This window comes from Coregonus lavaretus (genome assembly GCF_964263955.1).
Source record: "Coregonus lavaretus genome assembly, chromosome: 24".
Classification (NCBI taxonomy): Eukaryota; Metazoa; Chordata; class Actinopteri; order Salmoniformes; family Salmonidae; genus Coregonus; species Coregonus lavaretus.
The window spans coordinates 4433146-4452893 of NC_140011.1; the positions used below are offsets into that span (position 1 = coordinate 4433146).

At 42.4% G+C, this 19748-nt stretch overlaps 1 protein-coding gene across 1 annotated transcript in view; it reads left to right on the top strand.

The window, feature by feature from the left end:
- Positions 1-9645, top strand: part of LOC311099947 (ral guanine nucleotide dissociation stimulator-like) — a gene marked incomplete at its 3' end in the record, with an annotated part of 68097 nt that extends 58452 nt beyond the window's left edge. Inside the window, exons 8-16 of the mRNA XM_084140666.1 lie at positions 1655-1732; positions 4607-4693; positions 4799-4831; positions 4925-5046; positions 5265-5357; positions 7392-7617; positions 8675-8932; positions 9049-9163; positions 9470-9645. Of these exons, the coding sequence (XP_083996792.1) occupies positions 1655-1732; positions 4607-4693; positions 4799-4831; positions 4925-5046; positions 5265-5357; positions 7392-7617; positions 8675-8932; positions 9049-9163; positions 9470-9645 (1188 nt within the window). The remainder of the gene's footprint in view (positions 1-1654; positions 1733-4606; positions 4694-4798; positions 4832-4924; positions 5047-5264; positions 5358-7391; positions 7618-8674; positions 8933-9048; positions 9164-9469) is intronic.
- Between the last annotated feature and the right edge of the window lie 10103 nt (positions 9646-19748).

Here is a 19748-nt window from a genome sequence, read left to right on the forward strand (position 1 = left end):
GCACACTCTTAAAGGGAGTGCTCCTAATCTCAGTTTGTTACCTTTATAAAAGACACCTGTCCACAGAAGCAATCAATCATATTCCAAACTCTCCACCATGGCCAAGACCAAAGAGCTCTCCAAGGATGTCAGGGACAAGATTGTAGACCTACACAAGGCTGGAATGGGCTACAAGACCATCGCCAAGCAGCTTGGTGAGAAGGTGACAACAGTTGGTGCGATTATTCGCAAATGGAAGAAACACAAAATAACTGTCAATCTCCTGCAGCGCCCGCAAGGTCCCCCTGCTCAAGAAAGCACAGATACAGGCCCATCTGAAGTTTGCCAATGAACATCTGAATGATTCAGAGGAGAATTGGGTGAAAGTGTTGTGGTCAGATGAGACCAAAATGGAGCTCTTTGGCATCAACTCAACTCGCCGTGTTTGGAGGAGGAGGAATGCTGCCTATGACCCCAAGAACACCATCCCCACCGTCAAACATGGAGGTGGAAACATTATGCTTTGGGGGTGTTTTTCTGCTAAGGGGACAGGACTACTTCACCGCATCAAAGGGACGATGGACGGGGCCATGTACCATCAAATCTTGGGTGAGAACCTCCTTCCCTCAGCCAGGGCATTGAAAATGGGTCGTGGATGGGGTATTCCAGCATGACAATGACCCAAAACACACGTCCAAGGCAACAAAGGAGTGGCTCAAGAAGAAGCACATTAAGGTCCAGGAGTGGCCTAGCCAGTCTCCAGACCTTAATCCCATAGAAAATTTGGGGAGGGAGCTGAAGGTTCGAGTTGCCAAACGTCAGCCTCGAAACCTTAATGACTTGGAGAAGATCTGCAAAGAGGAGTGGGACAAAATCCCTCCTGAGATGTGTGCAAACCTGGTGGCCAACTACAAGAAATGTCTGACCTCTGTGATTGCCAACAAGGGTTTTGCCACCAAGTACTAAGTCATGTTTTGCAGAGGGGTCAAATACTTATTTCCCTCATTAAAAAGCAAATCAATTTACAACATTTTTGACATGCGTTTTTCTGGATTTTGTTGTTGTTATTCTGTCTCTCACTGTTCAAATAAACCTACCATTAAAATTATTGACTGATCATGTCTTTGTCAGTGGGCAAACGTACAAAATCAGCAGGGGATCAAATACTTTTTTCCCTCACTGTAAAGGGCTGGTCATGGGTGGTTGGTCTTTACTTGGACGTGGGGGTGTGTTGGTTTGGAGGGATAGCAACTAAGCCCTCTTATGCACACATAGACCTCAAACCCTAACATTCCCCAAATTCCAGAGCACACACACACAGACACTAGGGCATCTAGAGGTAGCCGTTATGTGTGAATTATGGATAGGTAGGTGTGTTTTTGGGGGGTGGGTGAAGGGGAATCCCCCAGTGACATCATAGCATGGTGGTAGGCTGTGCCATTTGGGGATATCCCTACTCTGCCTGTTCCTCTACAGTAGAATGTGGGGGTCTGTATGTTTGCCTTTTGATAGCTTGATAAAGGACAGGACGCATTCCAGGAAAAAGTGTGTATTCTTTCATTTAATGAACCATGTTTTATCAAACAAAAACAGAAACCGGTGTTATTTGATCTCTGAAATAGGGCTTAGGCCTTTGATCTCACTGTGTTTTTGTTGTCTGTTCTTCTCTGTCTAGGAGGGCACGTCCAAATTTGCCACCTTGGAAATAAACCCCAAACGAGCCCAGAAGAGACAGCAGCAACCCCGAGACCTGGTAAGGACATTAAGAGACAGGGAATGCAATAAAGGAGGGGGAGATGGACTGGGCAGAGAGAGAGATAAAGGACTAAAAAGATTGATGAGGAAGATAGAAAAAGTGGCTTTAGGGAAATGGAGGATGACATGAAAAGCAGGGAGGGAGCGAAGAGAGAAATTAAATGACCTGGTAGACAGATTTAAAGAGAGAAGAGGGCAAGAGGAGAGATAAAGTGAAAGCGTGACAGTCAGAGAGATAAAGAGAGAGAGGGATAGACAGAGATGGAAATAGAGACAGAGAGGGAAAGAGAGAAGGGAGAGAGATAGAGAGATAGAGAAATACGTTTCAAGAGACGGATGGGGAGAGAGAGGAGGTGACAGATGTAATGAAAGCGCTCCCATCTTTTTTTAAGCCGTGTCAAGAAGCGCTCCAGCGGGTAAGACACCATCGAACAGAAAAAAAGCAGCCCCTCTCTCTGTCCTCGCTGAACTCTGCTGACACATTCACTTTAACACACACACACACACACACACACACACACACACACACACACACACACACACACAGCGTACTATCACACAAACATATAGGTGTGCATAGTCATTCAGAGACACACACATACAGTGGCTTACGAAAGTATTCACCTCCCTTGGCATTTTTCCTATTTTGTTGCCTAACAACCTGGAATTAACATGGATTTGGGGGGGGTTTGTATCATTTGATTTGCCCACTTTGAAGATGCAAAATATTTTTTTTTGTGAAACAAACAAGAAATAAGACAAAAAAAACAGACAACTTGAGTATGCATAACTATTCACCCCCCCAGAGTCAATACTTTGTAGAGCCACCTTTTGCAGCAATTACAGCTGCAAGTCTCTTGGGGAATGTCTCTATAAGCTTGGCACATCAAGCCACTGGGATATTTGCCCATTCTTCAAGGCAAAACTGCTCCAGCTCCTTCAAGTTGGATGGTTCAAGTTGGATGGTTCCGCTGGTGTACAGCAATCTTTAAGTCATACCACAGATTCTCAATTGGATTGAGGTCTGGGCTTTGACTAGGCCATTCCAAGACATTTAAATGTTTCCCCTTAAACCACTCAAGTGTTGCTTTAGCAGTATGCTTAGGGTCATTGTCCTGCTGGAAGGTGAACCTCTGTCCCAGTCTCAAATCTCTGGAAGACTGAAACAGGTTTCCCTCAAGAATTTCCCTGTATTTAGCACCATCCATCATTCCTTCAATTCTGACCAGTTTCCCAGTCCCTGCCGATGAAAAACATCAACACAGCATGAGCTGCCACCACCATGCTTCACTGTGGGGATGGTCTTCTCGGGTTTTTTTGAGCTGTTGGGTTTGCGCCAGACATAGCGTTTTCCTTGATGGCCAAAAAGCTCAATTTTTGTCTCATCTGACAAGAGTACCTTCTTCCATATGTTTGGGGAGTCTCCCACATGCCTTTTGGCGAACACCAAACATATTTGCTTATTTTTTTCTTTAAGCAATGGCTTTTTTCTGGCCACTCTTCCGTAAAGCCCAGCTCTGTGGAGTGTACGGCTTAAAGTGGTCCTATGGACAGATACTCCAATCTCCGCTGTGGAGCTTTACAGCTCCTTCAGGGTTATCTTTGGTCCTTTGTTGCCTCTCTGATTAATGCCCTCTTTGCCTGGTCTGTGAGATTTGGTGGGCGGCCCTCTCTTGGCAGGTTTGTTATGGTGCCATATTCTTTCCATTTTCTAATAATGGATTTAATGGTGCTCTGTGGGATGTTCAAAGTTTCTGATATTTTTTTATAACCCAACCCTGATCTGTACTTCTCCACAACTTTGTTCCTGACCTGTTTGGAGAGCTCCTTGGTCTTCATGGTGCCGCTTGCTTGGTGGTGCCCCTTGCTTAGTGGTGTTGCAGACTCTGGGGCCTTTCAGAACAGGTGTATATATACTGAGATCATGTGACAGATAATATGACACTTAAATAAAGTCCACCTGTGTGCAATCTAACTAATTAGGTGACTTCTGAAGGTAATTGGTTGCACCAGATTTTATTTAGGGGCTTCATAGCAAAGGGGGTGAATACATATGCACGCACCACTTTTCTGTTATTTATTTTGTAGAATTTTTTGAAACAAGTTGATTTTTTCATTTCACTTCACCAATTTGTACTATTTTGTGTATGTCCATTACATGAAATCCAAATAAAAATCAATTTAAATGACAGGTTGTAATGCAACAAAATAGGAAAAACACCACGGGGGATGAATACTTTTGCAAGGCACTGTACACACAAACAAAACACTTTCCCCTTGCCCTTTCTCTCTCACTCCTCTTCTCCACTTTAAAATCGCTGTCTTTGAAATTGGCCCACTTTGTAGCAAATGACTATCATGAATGCATCTACTGTAGATAGCTTAGAGGAGCAGTATTTTGCTTTTCAAAATCAAGGGGTTCATAGTTCATTGTTCTCTCTCTGTGGTGGATAGAAGGGACACAGCTCACTCTAGTGGTTATTTATGGAATCACTCTGACTCGCAAAATGCTCACAGCTCACTCTAGTGGTTATTTATGGAATCACTCTGACTCGCAAAATGCTCACAGCTCACTCTAGTAGTGATATGCAACTTTACAGTTTCATTTAACTGTAATTACAGTGTAATCATATGATAATTTGTGCAATTATTAAACTGGCAATAACAGCCAACTGTAGGTAGATCATTAACATAATCATTGTACACAGAGGGAGATGCAGATTGTTTTTATTTTGATTTTCATCTACATGTGTCCTCAGCGGGGAAAAAGTCTGTAATGCATTATTTCATCACTAGCAAAGTCACACATGCTCGCACCCACACACACACACACTAACCCCAGTCTCTGTCTGCCTGTGTGTGTGTATTTCAGAGTGTGATGCAGGGGACCATTCCTTACCTGGGTACTTTCCTCACAGACCTAGTCATGATGGATACTGCCATGAAGGACTACCTGGACGTGAGAGTCACACACACACACATGCATGAACACAAACCTTCTTTCCTCAAAATTACACACTAAACAATTACTGTTCTAAAGAACATTATATTTTCTTGCTTACAGGGAGGGCTGATACATTTTGAGAAGAGGAGGAAGGTAAGAAATGCAACATGTATTTAATATGTGATGATGATGAAGATGAAGATGTGACACTGTATACTTACCCTCATCTTTCCTCTGGTCTTATAGGAGTTTGAGGTGATTGCCCAGATCAAGCTTCTGCAGCTGGCCTGCAACAATTATAACTTCACCCGCAACAAGCGTTTCCGAGAGTGGTTCTCCGGTGTGGACAAACTCACTGAGGCTGAGAGGTAAGAGAGGGAACAGAGAGTATTCTGTTAGAAATACATGAAAGAGTATTTTCATATTACACCAGAAATAGATTGTGACGAACAGTAGGTATTAGAATGGAAGGGCGGGAGAGAGGAGAGGATTATGAGAGGGACAGTGGAAGAGAGGGAAGGGGAGGACTAGAGACTTGACAAGACAGGAACACACACACATACTCTTCTTTGTGTGTTTTCCACAGCTACAGTCAGTCGTGTGAGATCGAGCCGCTGTCGGAGTCAGCCTCCAATACTCTGAAAAAGAAGAACACAGGAATCATCAAACGCTGGAGCGAGTGAGTCAAGAAATAAATCCTCCCAAAATTATTGCAAAAAGTATTTCCATTCAATAGGTGCAATATGGGTCCGATTCAGGAAATTTAGCCTTTTAGACTTACCTTATTCAGACTTACCTTATTCAGTCGCGTAACGCGCTCTGCAGGTGTGGCTACCTTGCGCTCTCTGAATAAATGTTATTAAACTGCTGAAAACCCTCCCACTTGTTGACTGACAGATTTTCTCGTGGAGTTTTCATACAATAGGGTTTTCAGTACATTTACAGTATCGAAAGCCATCCCTTTAAATACGGTGTACCTTTTTAGTTAGAATTTTGTCAACAGACTCACTAGAATATATCGAGAGAACAGGTTCACAATATTAGGGATCAATTAAAGAAAGCCATCTAAATATATGCATATTCGTCTCTGTTTCAGCACCAATTGGTAAATTTAAAAAGACTCTGATCTTCTAGATTATTTAGGTTTAGGAAAGTATTTATGAATCATAGAAAACAGATTTGGAGAGCCTTTATGGACCAAATAAAAATTAATTCTGAAAATTGCCACATTCGGTTCTTCAACCCATTGTAATGTTGGAAGATTAGTGTACATATCATTATAATAGGGAGAATAGTGTACCATAGTAGGCTATACCCTCGTCTATTGCCTGCACTAACTATGGAACTGTGTGGTGACACGGCCAAGTATTGCACCATGCGTTGGGTTCAAACTGTTACTGCTTGGTCTGCGCTCCATAATGATTTAATTCGTTTTTTTATTTTATTGATCAACTGTTACTAACGATCCTCAGCCACAACCACACGGCCGTGACGGTGTTTACAAAGGAGGCAAATGAAGGTAAAGGAAACAATGTAATTACATGATAATGTAGGCTATACCAACTGAAGGGAACTAACAGTACATTTGCAGTTGAATATGTGTGGTTATTAGGCCTACTGATGTTCGATACTGATAGTGGCTAATATTTAACATGATGGAAATAGGAAACAGATAATGTCGGGGAAGCCATATGCCATATGACTGGTTTCACATTTGTCTCCAGTGATTATAAGGTAAAATAGATCTAAAACAAGTGTCATTTATATTTGCAATTCCCTTATCCAAACGGATTACTCAGTTACTTAGCTCTTATCAATAGCTCTTGTAAGTTGTTATTTCTATTGAAAAAAATAAAGTAGATGCTTTTCCCACTTGGAACCAGCAGGTTCTCTCGACCTTATTCATGGTTCCGTCAAGCGTAAAGGTGGTGGAATTGTTAGGGAATTAGTCAAGGTCAGAATACGGTGTATCTGTAGACACACCTCCGCCACACCTTCAAGTTTCCAAGTTTTAATGTCACATGCACAAGTACAGTGAAATGCCTTTCTTGCAAACTCAAAACCCAACAATGCAATAATCAATAACAATGTATTACAAGAAGAAGAAAAAACACACAAGAAATAAGAATAAGAAATATGAAATACACAATAAAGTAAACAAGTAAGCATACTATATACAGGAAATATATTTTTAAAAGTCAATTCTAATACCATATTTACAATGTGCAGGGATACTGGAGTGATGGAGCTAGATAAGTATAGGGGTAAGGGGACAAGGCAACAGGATAGAAGATAAGCAGAGTAACAGCAGTTTGTATGTGAGTGGGTGTGCGGGTGTGTAGAGTCAGTATAAATGTATGTGCATATTATGTGTGAGTGAGCAAATGATGGAGTGAGTGTTTGTGTGTGTGTTCATTTATTCGATCTCCACCTCAACCCAATAGCCGGTGAATAGCATGCTATTCTCATGCTTAAGTTCAAGGTCAGAATACGTTTCGAGAGAAAAGTGCATAAAAAGGGAATTACATTCCAATTACGCGTGCTTAACTCGGGTCGGAATTCCCCGCTATATGATTTACAGTCTATTTGTGTCAATGTTATTTTTTAAACTCATTCTTCTTTTTCTTACTCTTCCTCTCATTTTGCACTTTCATTCCCATCTCTCCCTCCTCCCTCCCTCTCTCCCTCCCATTCCCTTCCCTCCCTCTTTCAGTCGCCAGCCGGCCAGCTCAGAGCCAGGCTGCAGCAGTGCGGGCAGCTCTCACTCCAAATCCTTTGACCAGCTGCGTTACGCCCCCTGCATGGGGGTCTCGGGTGGAGGTGGAAGGGGTGACGGAGCAGACTCCCTGAGCATCACCTCGGGCGGCTCCAGCAGCTCCGACGTCGAGGACATAAATATCAGCTTAATCTCTGACTCACCCGACGCCCACGAGCGAAAGGTGAGAGAGAGATATGTTTTATTTTTCTATTTAACCTTCATTTATACAGGAAAGTAAATTAAGAATACACTCCTATTTACAATGACAACCTGTCAGAGGACTGTGTGCTATTGAATTCTGTCATTGTTGATATCTGTAAACAGGAAGTTGCCCCACTGTGTATGATGATGATGTCATATCATTGAGTCTACCTTTAAAGACCATGATACCAGTATGATCACTATAGCGGCACTACTGTCGTAGCATATTATAACTCTTCCAGCCCACAAGAAACAGCCCATGTGAGGCCCACTGGTGACTGTAGCTCTTAATTCCTTTTCTGTAGACCTCCACACCTTCCGTAAAACATTCCAATTCCATGTTAGGGAAGTGCGGCCCCTTGCCTGACCTGGCACCCACGGTACTCTTTACTACTTCCTGTACCATATTTCTGTTTCACCTACGCTAGCTTGTGGCACAGCCATTTCACACTATCATCAGAGGAGTGTGCTGTTTGCACTGTTTCTATCTGTGTGACATCACCATTACATCATCCCTGTAGCCATTTTTGGGGGTGAGAATGGCGTGTGCGTGTTAAGTAGTTTTCAAATGTGTACAGGTGTCGAAATGATTTCTGCGTCTGCTCCCTTTGATAATCACCGCACCTTGACCTTTTTGTTTTGACTGGTTCCATTTGTTGTGTCTTTGTTTGGGGTGAAGAGTTCACCTTGTATCCATACTACTCATAACAACTCAATAGAAGTAGCATTGTGGGTTTCACCTGGTTGCACATTCTTCTCTCCACATTTTTCATTGTGTTTTCTACATGCATGTCATGTTAGTGGTATGTGCAATTCATGCAAGCACTCTTGGGATTGTCCCATTACTCATAATGTAAAACAACACCAGTCTCAATTCCAGTGTTCCCAAGTGTTTGTCAAAATACACTGGAATCCATTCAACAGTTTCCAAACATGTTAAGTGTACCTGTTTAAGATGCATTGCTTTCCTTGATTGCATCTCAATATTCTTAAGTGGCACTGTGGTCTAACCTGGGCTGTCCCCCTTCTCTCTCCAGTTCTGGGAGTCCACCTCTCTGTCCTCCCTGGATGCCTCTGGTCTGGGCTCTGGCTCGGGCTCCAGCAGCACCTCCTCCTCCTCCATGTCCTCCACACCCGTGTCGGGGGCCGGCTCCCGCTCGCACAAGCGCTCCGTGTCGGGTGTGTCCAACTATTCGTCGCTGTCACTGCCCCTCTACAACCAGCAGGTGGACGACTGCTGCATCATCCGGGTCAGCCTGGACGTGGACAACGGCAACATGTACAAGAGCATCATGGTGAGCTGCTGCGTTGGTGACGATTAGGGAGAAATTCCCAGCCAATGTGTTTAGTGGTTGTGGGGTCTGGTTGAGCCAATCCCAATATCTTAATGTGGTCATCATGTGATCTCCAGGTGACCAGTCAGGACAAGACGCCGGCGGTGATCAGGAAGGCCATGGTGAAACACAACCTGGACCGGGAGAGACCGGAGGACTACGAACTGCTGCAGAAGATCTCTGAGGAGAAAGGTCAGTCAGCTGTCTGTCATGCTCACCTCAGGACTTACAGTAAAACTGCAAAGATACAAACCTCAGAGTTGATGCATTTTGAACTACATTTCAAAGTTACAAACATTTCAGTGTTCCTAACCCATTGCGAATTTGTTCGTATCTCTGGTCCTACTGTACTTTTTAGAAATATCTCCACACTGTACGCCTTGTCTAACAATCTCTCTGTCCAACTTCTCAACCAGATTTTAACATTCCCTCTTGCCTGTTGGTTCAATGTGTCTTTTAACCATACCATGTTTCTTTTGCACCCCCTTCCCTCTACAGAGCTGAAGATTCCAGACAATGCCAACGTTTTCTATGCCATGAACTCCTCGGCCAACTACGACTTTGTCCTGAAGAAACGTGGCTTCCCCAAGGTGGGCCGGACCAAGCACGTAGCCAGCTCCACCCTGCCGCGCATGAAGCAGAAAGGCCTGAAAATCACCAAGGGCATCTTCTGAGTGGCACAGTGGTCTAAGGCACTGTATCGCAGTGCTAACTGTGCCACTAGAGATCCTGGTTCGAATCCAGGCTCTGTCGCAGCCGGCCGCGACCGGGAGACTAATGGGCGGCGCGCAATTGGCCCAGCGTCGTCCAGGGTAGGGGAGGGAATGGCCGGCAGGGATGTAGCTCAGTTGATAGAACATGGCGTTTGCAACGCCAGGGTTGTGGGTTCGATTCCCATGGGGGGCCAGTATAAAAAAAATATGTATTCACTAACTGTAAGTCGCTCTGGATAAGAGCGTCTGCTAAATGACTAAAATGTAATGTAAATGTAAATGTCCTCGCCCACCTCCCCGCTTCCTGCTGGGCTCTCTGGGTGCCATCTTTTAGTGCCACCCTTTCTGTGCCATGGTAGAGGAGCCTGTCGCCAGCTCTGTCGTGTGTTCGGCGTCTGAGCGTCAAAGCCTCAGAGGACTAATAAAGCTGAGTGGTATGGACAGCCCTATAGGCCAATGAACTTGCACTGGACTCCATTTTGCGAGGTAGCCGACTGCACTTGTGGAAGCAGTGACTCTGTGTGGATGCTGGGTATGCTTACATACCCACATCTGACCCCTCTCCCAGGTGTTTCCTAACCAGGCCACAACCCATGTTCCACAAAGGCCAGGTCACTTCCTATGAGCCCAATATCCCTTCCTGTTAGCTTCAGCTCTCTGTGGATGTCCTAATCGAGAGCGAGCACTCAAGAGGGAAAACCTGAGGGAAAGTGGTAACAATGTCATCCAGGTGCGTCTGAAAATGCCTTCCCTCTAAAGGAGTTACACTCCCTATTATTTCTACAGAACTCTCCCTCAGCGGATGCAGCATGTTTCTCTGGATGTTACTCCTTTTTTACACTCCTTTCTACACTACCAACAACTGCATCTGTTTCTACGACGTTCCGCGACACACGGACTGAGACAGATGGACAGTTGAACAGATGCTCAGTACTGCCAGCTTGCGGAGGGAGACCACTACAAGGATTTTGGGAGAGAAAGGCCCCTACTGGGTGTCTACATCTGGTTGTTGACCAATCACCAGAGACTTTACTCCTTTTAACTCCTTTCTTATAATGGGAACATGTCCAGTTTGTTAAACTAACACTATTCACACAAATGAGGCATTATTATTACTACAGGCATTCAATAATACCTACTTTTGTCACTGCTTTGATGCGGCAGCGCACTGCATTGATTGTGCTTTGCGTCTTATTACGCCAAGTGGTGCTAACGGACAATGAAATGCTACAACCAACCCGCTCCCTCCCTCCCCTTTGCTTTCATGCCTGATGTCTTCAGTTTCACACTAGCGTTTGAGAGAGAGGCTCTCTCCTGACAGCTGGGCCAACGAGAAGGAGTAGGTGGCCATGAGGGCTTTATGACGATGGTTCATGGAAATAGTGCAACTGAGGCATCAAGCATCCATTTTGGTTCAGTATTTGCAGTTTTAATGTGTGCATTTCTGTAATACCCCAAAAAACATGGGGCCAATTAGAGTACCTGAAATGGTAGCTTGAAATGCACAATGCCGGGCGGCCATGCAGCTCAAACATGGCTTTTCCTGGGTTGGCAATGCCTTAGAGAGCAGAACTGCCTACATGTGAGCCGAGTGGCACAAAATGACTGTTGTTGGCATGGTGACCACTCCCTCAGTAGGCAGTTAGCTCCAAGCCATTTGATGGACCCCATGTGTGATAGACCCTCTTGTCAATGACTTGCAGAAGGAGAGAAGCTTATGTAAAAGGACACTGTGCTCCCTTTGTGTGTGTGTGTGTGTGTGTGTGTGTGTGTGTGTGTAAAGTACTCAAGCACTCAGAGAAAGAGCAAGAGAGAGAGATGGACAGAGATGGAAACATGAATGTTGTATTGTGAAATGAACCGTGGTCTTTAAATGTCTGGTCTTTTTGTTCCCTGTAGTGTAAAGAAAAAAAGAAGAATGAAAGGACTGTTCTTCTTGTCTGCTCCCTCCTTTCTTTCTCTCTTTCACTGAGGCCTTTCTTCCTTGTGTACCAGGGTTGGGGTCAACTTCCTTTCAATTCAGTTCATTCAGGAGATAAATGAAAGAGAGGAAAAGAGCAACTCAAGTTAAAACATACTAGTCCACTCCACGTGTGCCAAAGAACAGAGAAGAGTGAGTTTGCTTGCTGTTGAGAGACTCCTTGCACAGATGTGTGATTCTTTGTCAATGACTTTGATTGAAGATAATCTGATAACGAGTCCTTGGTTTGTAGTACCCCATGTCAATCCATTTCTTACAGTATTGCAGCACTTAGGATCAAACCCAATGTCCCTAATTATCAGCAGCCACTTTTGTCAGTGGTATTGTGGATTACAGTGTTAAAGTCTGTGTTCATGCTCGAAGGGTTTCCTGAAATTAGTGACTTTTTGACTGTGACCGTGTCACACTGTGTCCTGTGCATGACAATAAACATTCTAATAGGGACACAGGATTGGGTCTCTATCAGAGAGCAAGCTATATGTAGGCTGGCTATACTTTACTTCTATAGCCTTTTTACATATTATACCAACCCGAACCGTAGTGTGCTGGCTGGCTCTGATATTTTATTTCAACATGGTGCTTTCCAGCACAGTTCCAGCAACTATGGTTGATGCATAACTAGGCCAGCGCAGTACAGCTTGGCCCAGCTCAGTACAGTAGTGTAAAAAGGGTATGTCAACTGCCACATAAATCCTATAACATGCCACAACAGTTCGAAACATTAAATTTACATTTCACAACACATCCTTGATGTGCCTAATAGTAAAGCCATGGAAATGTTTTCAGGTGCTATAATGATCGTTTTTCATATGTCAGTTATCATAAAGATGGGTGGTCATAGGGGAGGGGCTATATGGACACTCCTGGTGCCCAAATTGATGATGTTTGTCGCGCAGTGAGAGTCTAGTGGTGACGAACGGATTCGGTTCAGTCAGTTCAGTTCAGACGGAACTTGAAACTTGTCGGCCGAAGTTGGGACTTGGAAGTGTTCAGAATCATTCTGTTTTTGTCTGAGTAATTGTTATTTCTTTTACAAAAATGTAACGTTAGAGGTTAATGTCGGAGTAGTACATTTTTCGGAGTAAATCACTATTGGCTACACTATCTATCTACTTCCCTCCCCTTAGTGCGGCAAACGGGATTGAAGGACACGGTGCCCGGTGTTGTTGTGCTGTTGGCTTGCAGTGCAAACTCTCCCCATTGGGCAGTGTAGACTGTACAACGGTGACATCCATCCAGATGGTTACTACCAACATTACAGTTATTTTTTCGTGTAGGCTGCTATCCTACTCAAAATAAAATCAAGTGGGATGGAACAAATTGGAGATGGTGACCAAATCCAGATGATGACCAATACTACAAGTTATTTCTCCCTCGCCCATCACTTTCTTTTACAAGTTTTAACTAGCGCCATTCTGCTGCTGTTGCCATCTAGCCAGCATAAACTAGCTGCGAAGGGCCTATCAGGACGACTGACTGAACCAAATCCACACTCGACTCTCAGCTGCGCGACATACGTCATCCATTTGGGCACCAGGCGTGTCCGTATAGCCTCTCCCTAGTCATAGATATAGCATGTAAGTACTGCGTTATGAATGCATTCAACTGTGCTGGTTGGTGACAGTGATGGTGTTGATAAGGATGCTGTATGTTTGTGAATATTGGGGTCCGGGTGTCTACTGCCCTTACGTGACTTCATATCGGTGGTGTTGATGGAAGTTGCCCCTAAGCCCTGATTCAAGGTCAGCTTCTATTCCTACCTCCTATGACCAAGGTTAGGATTGAGGTTGGGAACGCTAAACCTAGATCTGTGGTTAAAGACAACTTATGTGTTTGGTCAATGAATGAGGGATGGATCCTTTAACTGGAGATCCATCTGCACATCTCAAACTTTTGTGTAAGTTCCGAGTTAATGCGTGGGTGTAAGTGAGAGTTCATCTTAGGAATATGTGCCTATTTTTTCTCTTTTTTTTGCTAATGTCTTTGTGTCCCCTCCCCAGCTACCCAGAATATATATAAATCAGAGAGGTTGGAGATGGGGATCTGTCAAAAAGATGTCAACATTTCAGGTTTCACAAATGTTAGTCTGTGTGTTAGTATGTGAAAGAGACTCTCTTCTGTGTCTATGTGTTGTTTTTGGTAAAAGCAAGGGCCAAAGACTGCACCGATCAATCTAAGTTAGTCCCTCTCAGAAACACTGTTTGATCAGGAATATGTCCCCATGCCTCATCGCTCTCCATCACTGTCAAAGACTCAGAACTTTCTACCGATTACCTGTTCAATGTTTTTTCTATATTATTTTTGTATTTTTTGTATTATAAAAGACTCAATGTCCTTTGTACTTTAGATTTTGTGTGTGTTGGCTTTATTTATTAACCTGTAAATACTTTTTTGTAGCATTGTACATTTTGTTTCTTTTCCCATGCAATTACAAATTAATATATATGTAAATATAAATATATATAAGACGTTTATACCACTGTATTTGCGGGTCCACTTGTCTCCATATCCCTTTGACTTTGGTTGCTTTACGTCAATCCTCTGTCTTTTTTGTATAATGGTCAGTTTTTATATTGCTTTCCCCCTTATTGCGCTGTTTGTAATGTTGGAGAAAAACCCACCTAATATACACCTACCATGTGTCAAATCTTTTGCATTTGTCTCTGCTGTACTACACTGTATAGTATAGTATATTAGGATACCCCACTGAAAAACACTTTACTTGAATGGGTATACATAGGCATTCATAACACCTTTTATGAGGTTTCGTCAGGTCATGACACAGTTGCAGTATGGTTCAAAAAATCTTTATTTATTCAACATCCATGGAGTGACGTTTTCAAAATAAAAGTCGCTTTCAATACAATGGAACAAAACATAGTAAAAAACTGGGATATCAAAAGAGATGTGAAATATCATTAAACAATATATTCTACATAAAATCAAAAGCAAGCTCTGTGTACAGATACAATACATCAGTTCAAATGTCCTGTTGAACAAATGAGCAGTGACTACTGTTGCTCAGAAACTCACTTACTGCTCTTTGTTAAACACTAAGGGCTCGATTCAATCAGTATCGCAGAAGATCCGTGGTATAGTGCAATTGAAATTTAAAGGTAATTTCCGATTGAGCCAACATATGCAGCATTTACCGTGAATTTAGTCACGCGAACCCTAGAACATTGCCTTTAAATTTAAATTGTGCTATACCGCGGATCTGATCGAATCGAGCTCTTACAGAGGCCTGCATGTTCAAAAACGAAGGCCTCGATTCCACCTGAACCGCGGTATAGTGCGCTTGACATTTAAAGTTAATTTCCAATTGAGCTGACAGCTCAGTCTTATTCAGTCATGTCTTATTCAACCAAGAGCAGTATCCATAGGGGTTTCTCCTCTCACAGGTTGTAGTTACAATGTTAATCTCAGTCTACTGTCTGATGCCCTCTCCCCACACAAGGCACTGCCACTTAGCCTATTCCCTCTGATTTGCACTCCTTTTAAATACAATACACCTGTTGTAAAATCCTGTTTTTGTCTCTGCTATTTCTTATTTCATTGGATGACCATGGTGATGTGGTAATATGTTCTTGTACTTGAGTAACTAGTTCTTTGACAAAATACTATTTTGCACTCTCATGTAGTTTTTAGAGGGGCTACTTTTACTTCTTCTTGGGTGATGGTGCCTTTGTAAGGACAGTTTTCAGATACACTGTGGCATTCAAACATTGCTCAATTGGTGTCAAGGGACCTAACGTGTACCAGGTGAAGCTGGTTGAGAGAATTCCAGGTGAAGCTGGTTGAGAGAATGTCAAGAGTGTGCAAAGCTCTTATCAAGGTAAAGGGTGGCTATTTGAAGAATCTCAAATATAATATATATTTTGATTTGTTTAACACTTTTTTGGTTACTACATGATTCCATGTGTGTTATTTTAGAAAATAGTAAAAATAAAGAAAAACCCTGGAATGAGTAGATTTCAAAACTTTTGACTGGTACTATATATATATATATATATATATATATATACAGTGGGGGAAAAAAGTATTTAGTCAGCCACCAATTGTGCAAGTTCTCCCACTTAAAAAGATGAGAGAGGCCTGTAATTTTCATAATAAGTACACGTCAACTATGACAGACAAAATGAGAAAAAAAAATCCAGAAAATCACATTGTAGGATTTTTTATGAATTTATTTGCAAATTAGGTGGAAAATAAGTATTTGGTCACCTACAAACAAGCAAGATTTCAGGCTCTCACAGACCTGTAACTTCTTCTTTAAGAGGCTCCTCTGTCCTCCACTCGTTACCTGTATTAATGGCACCTGTTTGAACTTGTTATCAGTATAAAAGACACCTGTCCACAACCTCAAACAGTCACACTCCAAACTCCACTATGGCCAAGACCAAAGAGCTGTCAAAGGACACCAGAAACAAAATTGTAGACCTGCACCAGGCTGGGAAGACTGAATCTGCAATAGGTAAGCAGCTTGGTTTGAAGAAATCAACTGTGGGAGCAATTATTAGGAAATGGAAGACATACAAGACCACTGATAATCTCCCTCGATCTGGGGCTCCACGCAAGATCTCACCCCGTGGGGTCAAAATGATCACAAACGGTGAGCAAAAATCCCAGAACCACACGGGGGGACCTAGTGAATGACCTGCAGAGAGCTGGGACCAAAGTAACAAAGCCTACCATCAGTAACACACTACGCCGCCAGGGACTCAAATCCTGCAGTGCCAGACGTGTCCCCCTGCTTAAGCCAGTACATGTCCAGGCCCATCTGAAGTTTGCTAGAGTGCATTTGGATGATCCAGAAGAGGATTGGGAGAATGTCATATGGTCAGATGAAACCAAAGTATAACTTTTTGGTAAAAACTCAACTCGTCGTGTTTGGAGGACAAAGAATGCTGAGTTGCATCCAAAGAACACCATACCTACTGTGAAGCATGGGGGTGGAAACATCATGCTTTGGGGCTGTTTTTCTGCAAAGGGACCAGGACGACTGATCCGTGTAAAGGAAAGAATGAATGGGGCCATGTATCATGAGATTTTGAGTGAAAACCTCCTTCCATCAGCAAGGGCATTGAAGATGAAACGTGGCTGGGTCTTTCAGCATGACAATGATCCCAAACACACCGCCCGGGCAACGAAGGAGTGGCTTCGTAAGAAGCATTTCAAGGTCCTGGAGTGGCCTAGCCAGTCTCCAGATCTCAACCCCATAGAAAATCTTTGGAGGGAGTTGAAAGTCCGTGTTGCCCAGCGACAGCCCCAAAACATCACTGCTCTAGAGGAGATCTGCATGGAGGAATGGGCCAAAATACCAGCAACAGTGTGTGAGAACCTTGTGAAGACTTACAGAAAACGTTTGACCTGTATCATTGCCAACAATGGGTATATAACAAAGTATTGACAAACTTTTGTTATTGACCAAATACTTATTTTCCACCATAATTTGCAAATAAATTCATAAAAAATCCTACAATGTGATTTTCTGGATTTTTTTTCTCATTTTGTCTGTCATAGTTGACGTGTACCTATGATGAAAATTACAGGCCTCTCTCATCTTTTTAAGTGGGAGAACTTGCATAATTGGTGACTGACTAAATACTTTTTTTCCCCACTGTATATACAGCTGAAGTCGGAAGTTTACATACACTTAGGTTGGAGTCATTCAAACTCGTTTTTTTCAACCACTCCACAAATTTCTTGTTAACAAACTATAGTTTTGGCAAGTTGGTTAGGACATCTACTTTGTGCATGACAAGTCATTTTTCCAACAATTGTTTACAGACAGATTATTTCACTTATAATTCACTGTATCACAATTCCAGTGGGTCAGATGTTTACATACACTAAGTTGACTGTGCCTTTAAACAGCTTGAGTAACTTTAGCAATAAACCAAAATGTATGGAGAGTAAACACATTTTTATATGGAGTGTAAATACAGTTCTATGAAATATGAACAAATCTTTATGGAGTGTGAGAGCGAAAAACCTGTCTGGCAGCTTTCTTTCCAAATATCCATCAATCAATCAAGACAGTAAAATTCTCTCACGGCCCCTCTTCCCCAGGCGACCACCTAAGTACTCCAGATCAATTCATAAATCTTTATCAATGCATTTTAAACTATGATGCAATTGAATACACATGAAAGCCTCAGAAAACAAAATACAATCAAAAAATGTCCACATTCAGGCTGGTCGACCCATCGGACCCTCCTGTGGATTCTCTCTGTCCCTGCTTAGACCCAATATCCCTAAGCATCCACGAAATAAACAAAAACATCTGAGATCCCCACATGTACCCAACAACAGAAAACATCATTCTTCAAAAATTAATACAGAAAGAATATGACACAAATTATGTATTACACATGCAAATATGTCTATATATCATTGTAGACACTGGAATGTAGTCCACTACACTGCATCTCCTCAGCAGTGTCGACTTTCAATGAAACGTCGATGATGGAATCTGAACATTTCCACACCTTCCTTGTTCCACTTCCTCCAGTCCATTCATATTGTCCATGTTTGAGTATTTGAATCCCCTCTACACATTCCCCCATATGCTTCTGGAAGAAAAGAAAACACCAACCAGTATCTTTTGCAAAACAACACATGCAAATTAAAACATCAATATCAACAATAATATAAAAATGATATATAAAATGAATCACATGTGGAAAATGATCGGATATTCAAAATGGATATCTATCCATCAATACTCCATCCAGTCCCACTTGTTCATCTCCATCTAGATCAGTAACAGTTAACAACGGCATCTGAGTGTTGTCTCCAGGCATCACAACTCCAACCCATCTCAATATCATAGCCTTCGCAAAAGTCAATAACAAAGTACAAAAGCAAAACATCACACACAGCGCTACAAGAGCTCCCACTAAAATCTGAACTATCACTGCTCCCACTGGGCTTAACTGATCTTGCAACCAAGCCTTCGCTGACCATCCAGCTCCTTCAGATCTACCAAACGCATCCCTTATATTCTTCAATGCATCTATAACACTAGTGATATTATCGGAACTATCGGGGATCAAAGTATAACAATCATCCCCCGTCAAGTTCATAGCCAAACATAAACCACCTTGTTTTGCTAAAATATAGTCAAGAGCCATGTCATGTTTCAACAGCGTCAGTCTGTGACTTCTTTGAGTATTTGACAGAAGGTTAAACCCTCTTATCGTTTCATTTGCAAAACCCTGCAAAGTATAGGTAATATTATCAATGTGATCTGCCAAAAATGTTACACCATACCATGGAAAAAGTCCAAGTCCCCACTTCTCTCCTAGACTTATCCTCCAATGGTAGGCTTCCAGACTATGACATTTCGCCATGTCCCTTTTCACCCTATTTCCAAACCTAGAATCAGATTTATCTGTGTCCGGTGCTTCCCCTCTTTTAATATTAAAACCTCATATGGAAGCTTCAACGTCGACATGTAACAACATCCTGTCCATCCATAGGGTAAGAATATATGTGCTTTATCACCACAAACCCACCAAATATCTCTAAAATTCCCAATAGTCACATTGCCAGGCAAAAGCTGATCTTTCACCATCAAAGTCCTGCTCTTCTTACTAACTGGAACATAAAAAGTTACATTATATTTCTCATTACTAACCTTACGTTCATGCTTACCCAAAGTCATCATATAATCATCACAATCTGATATTCTCATTAACATACCCTGTCCATCATATGTTTTATTTGAACAAAAACAGCTTTTAGCCCTCACGGGTTTCACCTCCAATGCTTCAGATATCGCTGTTAACTGATTTTCCTTCCGATCTAACAAATTCACATAGGGTAATTAATTTAACCAAGAACACTTAAACCTAGGCCTAAACAAATGCTTCGACAACGACATTATTATATCTGTTAATGATTGTTGCTGATACAACAGCCATGATAAAGCATAAGATTGACACGTACTTGATAGAGGTTGAGCCACCGTCTCTAAGATTGAACCCCATGTGCCTGGTGCTGGAATTCTCACCAGACATGGACCCTCAAGATTCCTCACTGATCTTACAGAATGAGTTAACTGCTGGAACCATAGATT